The sequence below is a fragment of the Montipora capricornis genome, chromosome 7 (assembly GCF_036669925.1).
Source record: "Montipora capricornis isolate CH-2021 chromosome 7, ASM3666992v2, whole genome shotgun sequence".
NCBI lineage: Eukaryota > Metazoa > Cnidaria > Anthozoa > Scleractinia > Acroporidae > Montipora > Montipora capricornis.
The window spans coordinates 18,217,434-18,227,433 of NC_090889.1; the positions used below are offsets into that span (position 1 = coordinate 18,217,434).

A 10,000-nucleotide genomic window follows, 5' to 3' on the forward strand; every position below is an offset into this window, starting at 1 on the left:
TCTAATACATGAAATGATTGGACGAATGACGTTGGTTTGTCGGCTTCCTAGAATTAAATGAGGAATTCCAGGCTTTCATCTGGAGTTAAAGTTAACATGGTATTTTTTGTTTTCCCTTTTTACAGACAATGCAAAGTTGTAAAGTTGATCTCTATATTCCAGGTGAGTGTTGTCATGTTTTACGATCTTGAGGCGTAGAGTTCGTCACTGAAGACACAGACGGAATCTTCAGAATAGCACAGCGTCGCGAGAAAGTCAAATAACGGAATCACAAGAAATTCTTAGTTCTGTCTTCCGTCGTCAAAGTAGCACTTTAAGATATCCAACGATTTTCCTCTTCTTTTGTCGTCCCTGTGCATCGCTAACGTTTATCATCAACAATTTTCCACAGTATTCCAATGTTTATATACCCACTCCTGAGATTAACCAGCTGATGCACGACAAGAAGTTACAAGAGGAGTGTCTTCAGTATGTTGCGAAGAAAGGTAAGTGGGGATGAATATTAGTGGGTCCAAGTACCAAGTCGCAAAAAGTCGTGGCAAATATCCATCGCGTTCACCCAGACAGAGTTGAACAATTGTTTAAAGTGCCTCTAACCGCAACCAATTTTTCTTGCTGAGGTAAATCTGTTCAGCCATTGTAAAAGTATTGCCGTTTTTACTTCAAAATTCCAATTTTTTTTGCGCCGTGAAATTTTACAAAACCAGTTGTTTGTCGAGCTGGCTGTGTTTGAGAGCCTTGAATGAGAAAGTTTAGCAAACAAGAAATTAGTTTTGAGACCAGTGCTGAGAATGCATGTACCAAAAAGGATTTTTGAGGCGAAACATTATCTCCTGGAGGTTATATGCATTGTATTATTCACCTCCCTGCTGCCGAAAGGAAGCGAAATGGCATCCCGTTAAGATTCTTTCTGTATTTTTTTTTTTGGTATTTTATTATATACTAGATACTGATGAAATACCAGGATTTCTCGTTTTACTAAAAAACTCTATCTTCACCGCGCGCAGTGAACATATAATTTTTATCTTTCACATGTGAGAATATAGGTGTCTTCATGGTAACGAACAAGATAAGCCAATAAAACGCGAGCTTCGTCTTCATTGTAAGTTACTTTTGTGCTTCAATATAATGCTTCTCTACTACATTAACACTTTTTTTTGCAAAATTTACATTATCATAATTTGCTTTTCATAACTTTCATATCTTGTTTCGTTACCCAACATGCGTGTTTTAGCGGTTGGTGACCACTTTTTCATCATTTGAAGTTGTTTTAAATCTGGATATTTCATCAATATCTATATAATAAACAAAACATATATTACATGGCCGCTTGGGGATACGAATTCTATCTTCTCGTGCTGAAAGTATCTCTCACTCGTTCGCTTCGCTCGCTCTTGAGAGATACTTGCAGCACTCGAAGATGAAATTCGTATCCCGGCGCGGTCATGTAATATCCTCTATATAATGTTGCATTGACATTTTAATTTATATGATATGGAAATACCTGGAACAAAACGTTTTATGCCCAAGAAGGTTCAAATTGGATACAGCATTGAGTTAGCGGAATAGACCATTTAAAGTTTTGGCTAGGTTACCTGGCCTATGAATGGAAGCGAGGCTGACGGTGACACTGCTTTGATACAAATCTTTGTGCTTGCCAGGGCTCGAGACTAACTTTTAAGCTCACTAGCCTAGTGGCTAGTATCAGGTCTGATTTCACTGGCCAAATCTAAATTTGCACTAGCCAGTATCGTCATGCGCAGTTTCATTCATTTGTAAAAACTATCACGAAAAAAATTCCACATTTGCAAACATAACTCGCACTTTCAGTAAATAATCTCATATTCTCATATCCGTCCTCGCAACAGCGTGGTAATATGCTGGAGTGCACGGCTTTCCGTATTTTTCTCACGAAGGCAGAGATTTCGTGGCCTTTATGCCAATTCTCACAGAACCGTTGCCAAAACTTTGCAATTCATAAATGCACCTGAGTATGGAAAACACGGAATATAATTGGAGTAAATTAAGAAATAAACCGTACATAAAACTAAACTGCGCGTTGAAAGTCTGTGGAAAGGCTGTTTCTTTGATTAGAGCTATTTGTGATTGAAATTTTGACCTGAAAGCGCCATTCTATGCATGAAGCACAAAAGCAGCCGAATGAGGGAAATAATATCTTAGGGCATTTATTACTTCACATACGTATGTGAACCACTTGACGTATGTTATCAGTCACATACGTCACAAACGTCAAAATATAGTATTTCTAAAAATACGATACAGGAAAGGGTTGAGTCAAGAGTACATTACAGATTAAAGCTCCGGGTAATGGGCTTCTGACCTTCGCCATTTGTGGAGAAATGACTTCTAATATAATCCGTCGGATTTCTGCTTAATTCCAGGTCGAAGTCTGCCGTCATTTCGTGACGTGTTCATGTTGTACTGTGGGCTCAGTCCAGGAGCAACAGTGAAAGACCTTTGTTCACGATATAATCCCAGCAATCTTCACGTGGATGAGAGGTGAACGAAACAGATCATTCACAACAAACATGGCCAATGATTGGCATACTTGATGCTGTAGTTTGGATTCCAGAAATTAAAAATACACGTTTATTAGAGCGGTTTTCAATTGATTGTCGAAAGTAATTGACGAATTGCATTGGTTTTGCATTACTTAACTCAGTGATTGGTTCAAAGTTCTCGCGCCACTTTTTCAACCAATCAATAGTGAAACCAAAACCAATCGTGGCTCGCGCGTGCACATTTTCCCGCGCTTTGTGTCGGCTACGTGTAATTACCTCGAGTTTTGATTGGTGTACTGGATTGTCTCCGTCCTTTTTGATTGGCCAAAGTAATTACGTTTTACGACACTCTATTGAAACTCGCTCTACTTGATGGTGTAGCGTGAATTCCAGAAATTTAAAAGACACGTTTATTATTATTATTATTATTATTATTATTATTATTATTATTATTATTATTATTAATTTATTAATTTATTTAATTAATTAATTAATTTATATTTTAACAGCTTATTAATAATATAAATTTATAATACAGCACATGGAAGCAAAACCCAAAAGGGTTAGGTGGAACGGGACTAACGTCCCATGTGAGGGACCGCCCCTAGATTAAGACCTACAATCCTGGCCAACAATAATGCGACAATTTGCTACATATATCTCAAAGTATTTCTCTGCCCCCCCCTACCCCTCGCAATGTTGTTACGCTGTTGTGTTTATGTATAGTCCGGAGAATCCCAGCAACTATCAACATTGCGAGGGGGAGGGGGGGGGGGGGGTTTCTGAAAAGGACGATGAGAGCTTGAATAAGGTTATGGCGACTGCTTATAGATGTGTAAAATAAAAATGTACAGTGCCTGAGCCATTTTGTGTTCTGTCCCGTAACTTTTTGGCCAGGATTGTAGGTCAAAATAAAGTAGAATGCAAATTTTCAGATAAATACCACGCAAGGCAAAGATTCCATGAGGACTTTTTGCTCTCCAATGAAATTTTCCATGATAAAGCGTCGCAATATAGGTGGGATTTTTAAAGTGACTAAAGATAGAAAGCGAGAAAAATAAAGTAGAGCAATAAATACACACAGATGGAAATCTTCCGAAAATGTCCCTGCGGTTTGAAAATTAAAAAAAAAAGCGGAAAGGATTGGTGTGAAATTCATTGAGGCGTAACTGGAGAGCAAACTCTGCTTTTTCCATACAACTTCCCAAAACTTCTCCCACCTACATCAACATATGTTTAAAGGATAAGAGAACCAAAATCGGCTTCGTAGCGTATCTTGAGACTTCGTTTCATTTTCGGGAAAGTGACATGATGAAAGTGGCTGAATTCATCATGTTTACGAAAAAACTGGTCACATGACGGATTGTTGCAAATATCCTATTTGACCATTTCAGAGTTGACTTCGATCTCGCTTTTAAAACGTGTCTGATTGGTGTTTTTGACATGATTGTAATTAGTTCGACTTTTTATGTCATGAAAACATTTATTTTCACAAGAAAGACCTCGCACTGAGTCTTGCGTAGAAAAAAAAAAAAGAAATTACTGAAAGTGAATTTGAAAGTGGTGTATTGGTTGTCGGAACTGCTCCTCGAGGTAATAAATTTACGCTTGTAAAAAATAAGCAACTGCTTTATACTTCCAAATCTGCCGAAACTCACCGCGCTTTTTGCATCTTATTCAATTCTCACTAACATTCCATAATGTTCATTGAGATTCGTTTCGAAGCCCCGTTGACCTTAAGGACGTTCGCGCGAAAATCTTACCACATTGAAATTTCATTTCTCGCCTGAAGTTAGGTCATAAATTGCTTATTCCAAAAAAAAAAAAAAATGGGGACTCACCGACTTTGTTTCGGAGAAAAAGGCAAGGGAAAAATGCCCTAATTTCGATAGATAGGTCATCATAACGAGATGTAGCCTCATCTACTCATCTGTTGAAAATCATCAAAATAATATGTTAGAGTGAATGCTTCTGTGCACAGAAATATAGGAGTGGGTTTTTTAGAAAAATAGCATGCCGCTGGGGATTTCGTAAACAGTAGAGTTAATCCTCAACGAGCGTTTCCGCAAGCACTACCTGTTGTAACCACTTCCGGAACTCAGGACACAAGGAAAGAAAAATTTAAAAAAAAGATACCTTCTTATGTTGTGATTTTTTTCGTTTCATCATATTTTGTAGATTGTAACAAGAGCAAGTGATTCGTGTCTTAAAAAATAGGGGTCACCGATGATCTAAACGAGTAAAATCAATGTGATGTTGCGAAGCTCTTGGAAAATTTAGTTTGTCACGATTTTGCGTGACCTGTCGGGGAAGGACTGGAACCCAAGACAGGATCGATCGATGAAAGGTTTTTGTAAAAAAAAAAAAAAAAGAAAGAAAAAGAAAAACTTTCTCGAGCATAGCAACGAAGTTTCAAGCAGGCGTTATCTTTATTTGGTTAGTGTTTTGCATTATATCTCTCCATTGCCGTATTTCTCATCTTCTGGAGTGTGGTTTTTGTAAAATATTATCTCTGGCTGTTTCCTCTTAGGTCCGCATTATTCAAGTGCATTAGGAGAAGAAGATGATCCTGCGCTATTTTCATGAAAGTAAAGGAAAAGAGCTTCAAAAACATGCATTTATTTTGAACTAAGAAGTTCGTAACGTAGTAAAAACATTTTTAAAAACTAACCCCATTAAATGTACGCAACGTCGCTGACTAAAACTAATCTTCCTCGAGTTTTCAAAGCTTTTAACCACTACTCGATTAGCGACCTTTTCCATCCTCCCGGTCCTTTCTCTTTAACGTTTCATGATGAATTGGAAATAAATATGCCATTCTTTAGCCGACCTGGAAATTTTTCTCCGGCGCTTTTGTCGCCATAAGATCTTAACTAATACTTGAAGTAATGCGTGACGTATTACAGTCGCGTTACCTGCGCAGTACAAGTTTCGCACAAACAATTAGCGCGGACGTCCTTAATTAAGTAGTCGCCTAATCTAAAATAAATTACAATTATATGCACGGGGATTTTAATAAGCGTCACGAAGTGTCCCATTGCTCTTCTTCACTCGTGCCTCGGAACTGACACAGATACTAGTTTATTTTAAGTTAACGTCACAAAGTGTTCTCAAAATCCTCTTCCTCAAGTAAGGATAAATGGCTGCATTTACCCTAAGCTAGAAATAACGCTAACCTTTACCCTTACCTTATTATTGGAATTAAAGAGGTAGCAAAAGCTTGGACTTTAAGGGGTAGTTTCATGGGAATTATCCCTTCATTTTGACCATAAATCTACTAAATCAGTCTTCAAAGACCTTTTCATTCTTAAATTGCGTCCGGAACGCCGCAGTGAGGAAAAATCAATTAACTTTTAAAAGAAAAATGAGTCACGCTAAGTTATTACGGAGTTCATCGAAGATGCAAAAGGAGAACTTGAAAACGCCGGCCCGACGTTTTCAAGTTGGCATTCATTTTAATCTTGGCAACGCGTAACCAAAAACAATTTTAAAAGAATGGTTTTGGTGAGCTAAAATGGCCCTTTTCAAAAAAAAACAATTGTCCATTCATTTTCGTTTGCCATCGGTAAACAGGTCTTTCTTGCTTTGCAGATTTTCACTAATAATCAATGACACTGCCCCTTTAAAGGGACAACGTGTGTTGATGTCAAAATTGGGTGTGCATCTAACTAGGGAAATTTCTGGACATAAAGTTGACGTGAGCTCCAATACGTATACGTAAATCAACAAATTCTCTTTTGGCTATGTTCACGTAGCAAACTGAATAGAGAAAAAACCTGATTCCTCAATTGTTGTTTTTAAAGGCGATTAATTCAGTTTGGCATGGTGACTGGGATTATTCGTCGTCTCCATAAATACCCAATACAACTAACAGCGCCTTCCAAGGACACTTCCTTTACCAGACGTAATCACAGAATGAGAGGAAAGCATTCAGATACTAAGCTGTCAGACAAGTAAGAAAGTACTTTAGTACTTCATAGGTGTATGATATACGGTGAAAGGAAAGGAAAGGAACGGAAAGGAAAGCAACTTTATTTAAGTGTCTAGTCGTTCTAGCGCTGGAGCACTAATTGGGATACTGTCGACTGAAATCAACTGAAATCAAATCAAATGTTGGTTTTGAGGAGAGGGGAAGACCGGAGTACCCAGAGAAAACCCTCTCGGTGCAGAGTAGAGAACCAACAAACGCAACCTACATGTGACACTAAGGGTGCGTTCGATTGACCCAATTCTGGAATAAGAATACGTGGAGTGATGATTTAAATCACTATGTGTGGAGTTTTGCAGCAATAAGGATAATAAAGCTATGTTTTAAAATAGCATTTTAGCAGATTTTTGACAATATTAATGTGAATCTCAGCAGAAACGAAGGATTTCTAACTTCTATTCCATGTATTCCTATTCCGGAATACGGTCAATCGAAAGCGCCTTAAGTCTTGGAATCGAACCTGGGCCACATTGATGGGAGGCGAGTGCTCTCAATACTGCGCTATCCCCAACATAGGCCACTGTAATAGGCCACTGTAATAGGCCACTTTCAAAAATACCATAATACTCTTTGCTTGCCCTCCAAAATTTTGCGTAAGAATTTAGCGTTAGCTCTTCGCCTTTTGCAAGGGCTAACGCTCGAAACTTCAGTTTTCAAATTTATTTACAGTGGCCAATTTACCATATCAACCCGGTTGTAAAACCAATTAATGTATGGAGTGTTTTCACGTGACGTCACGGCGGCCATGTTGGTTTACCTAAGCAATGGAACTGCGGCCATGTTGGTGTATCCAACGAATCCTCCGGGAATTGAGCTCTAATTTCATGGAAACGTTTTCTTTTGTTTCGGTGGAAAAACAAGTTTACTGATCACGTGAGTAAAAACACTCTATTGCGCATCACTGCTGAATTAATTGTAAGTAAGAAAACATCTGGGGAGGCGCGGTGGCCTCATGGTTAGTGCGCTCGACTCCGGATCGAGTGGTCCGGGTTCGGGTCCTAGCCGAGGACATTGTGTTGTTTTCTTGGGCAAGACACTTTGACACTCTACTCTCACGGTGCCTCTCTCCACACAGGTGTATAAATGGGTACCGGAGAATTCAATGCTGGGGGTAACCCTGCGATGGACTAGCATCCCATCCAGGGGGGAGTAGAAGTACTCCTAGCCGGAGATAAGCGCTGGCCTGATGGGCCTCTAGGCTCGTAGCAGACTTTACCTTTAAGAAAACACGTCAGGCGAAAACACTTTGGAGAGAAAACTGAGTCTGATTTCATTTGAACTCTTTTATAGATGGTTAGATGGAAATCACAGCTACGATGAAATTTGCTGTAGAACAGGTATTGCAATGAAGTTACGGTATCTCACTCAAAATTAATGTTGCAACAGTGAACACGTCTTTCAGTGTCAAGCCCCGCGCAAACGAACGCACCATTGTTGGGTGTTACATGTTGCGTCCGTTTCCACACCCTGTTTCATGTTGTTGCGTGTTGTTGGGAGTTGTTGCACCAACTTTGAAACGGATCAAACTTTTTAGCCCCGTGCAAACGGACGCAGCATTGTTGGCTAACATTGTTCCAACATTGTTGGGTGTTACATGTTGCGTTCGTTTGCACACCCATTTTCATGTTGTTGAGTGTTGTTGGGAATTGTTGCACCGACATTGAAAACTGATCAAACTTTTAGCCCCGTGCAAACAGACGCAGCTTTGTTGGCTAACAATGTTCCAACATTGTTGGGTGTTACATGTTGCGTCCGTGTGCACACCCTGTTTCATGTTGTTGCGTGTTGTTGGGAATTGTTGCACCGACATTGAAAACTGATCAAACTTTTAGCCCCGTGCAAACAGACGCAGCTGTGTTGGCTAACATTGTTCCAACATTGTTGGGTGTTACATGTTGCGTCCGTGTGCACACCCTGTTTCATGTTGTTGCGTGTTGTTTCGAATTGTTGCACGAAATTTGAAAGTGATAAAACTTTTGAACCAACAACTCCCAACATTTCTTTTGTTCCGTGATCGCCGGAGCGTAGCGCAACAATGTTGGATCTGTTTGCACAGCTTTTTCAACATTGTTGGCGCCACGCACGCGCATTACATATGGTCTCCGTGGTAATAGCAACGCATTAAAATGTTGAAGCGAGATGGCAGCCGAATTTTGTAAGTTTACAAGACTTATGGGTGGTATCCTTCCCATAATACACTGCAAGTCCTTACATTGTTACGAGTTGTTGCATCCGTTTGCACGGGGCTTTACATGGAACGGGACGGGACGGGAAATGCAGATCTATTGTTTTACACAGGTAACAAATAACAAATATTGCAGAAAGTTCAAGTTGTGGTCTAGTGAATAGAAGCTGTTTCTGTAAGCCGGAAAGCTCCGTGTTCAAATCCTGTCCAGGGAATACCTTTACTTTTTTTTCTTTTTATATGCTACCACAAGTCCTGGGACTTAGACCAGTGTATATGGCATGTAATTATGATTAACATATATGAAACGCAGGGTGATATTATGTGAATTTGTTTTGGAACAGCTTAGGAACACTGGCCTCGACTCAGGATTATTTGGTACAACGACTTTGCTTTTTATCGAATTGACTTGTAAATTTTCACTGGAATGACCTAGAAAAATTGTAAAACTTTAGAAAAATAAATAAGTGGTCGATAGACCACGGGGGAAAAAAAAAATTTCCACTCTCGAGAACATGTTGAATCACTGGACCTCACTTTGTTCCCCATGGGAACAGATATCACATAACTGGCTTTGCCTGAACTATAAGAACACTGAGCATATGCAGATTATTTTACTCTGATGATCAAATTGATCAAAAACTCATAATTTTAAAATCTTTTAGCTTAAAGTTTTATAAGCGTATAGTTAGTTACCACTTAATTAAGTTTGTGATAAGATTCTTAAGGTAATGTTCCTTATTTTATGAGGGTAACATGTACCGGTGAACTGATAAACTTGTGGCCCTTGGTGCGCACCTTTTACCCCCCTCCCCCCTCCCTTTCTTCGTCAATGCTCCGTTTTAAGGGCATTCAGAATCAAAGCTACAAAAACAATTCTTTATTAGAGCTAACAAATTCTAACTTACAGAGCTTTTGCCCGCAATTAGCGAGAGCTATTCGAGGCGGGCAAAAGAGGGGAAAAGAAAATTTAAAAGTCCCATAAACAATAACCAAAGAACAAACCTAGAAGCAATCTATTTCTACACGGATCAGAGGAAAGTGAACACAAACGTCCATGGAATGAGACGGATATCGAAGAGGTGACCCACAGCTCAGAAGGCCGCGCACTAACCTACTGAGCTACGTCTGTCTATTACCAATGAAAAGGACGTTAGTTAAGACAGTTTCAAGTTGGTTTGCTTATATTTTGCTGTATTGTTTTTCTCAGGTCTTACGTATCAAGAATTGGAAGATATCGTCGAAGGAGAACCTCATATTGTGGTCATATGGAAGTGACAGAGCGGCACAGACCAAGTGCAAACA

The 10,000-nt window shown here is 39.3% G+C and overlaps 1 protein-coding gene across 1 annotated transcript in view; it reads left to right on the top strand.

The window, feature by feature from the left end:
* Positions 1-10,000, top strand: part of LOC138056353 (GATOR1 complex protein NPRL2-like) — a 20,221-nt gene that overhangs the window by 9,932 nt on the left and 289 nt on the right. Inside the window, exons 7-12 of the mRNA XM_068902135.1 lie at positions 126-162; positions 392-485; positions 2,403-2,520; positions 6,326-6,475; positions 7,801-7,847; positions 9,906-10,000. The exon at positions 9,906-10,000 is cut by the window's right edge and continues 289 nt beyond it. Coding sequence (XP_068758236.1) covers positions 126-162; positions 392-485; positions 2,403-2,520; positions 6,326-6,475; positions 7,801-7,847; positions 9,906-9,973 — 514 coding nt within the window. The 3' untranslated portion in view covers positions 9,974-10,000. The remainder of the gene's footprint in view (positions 1-125; positions 163-391; positions 486-2,402; positions 2,521-6,325; positions 6,476-7,800; positions 7,848-9,905) is intronic.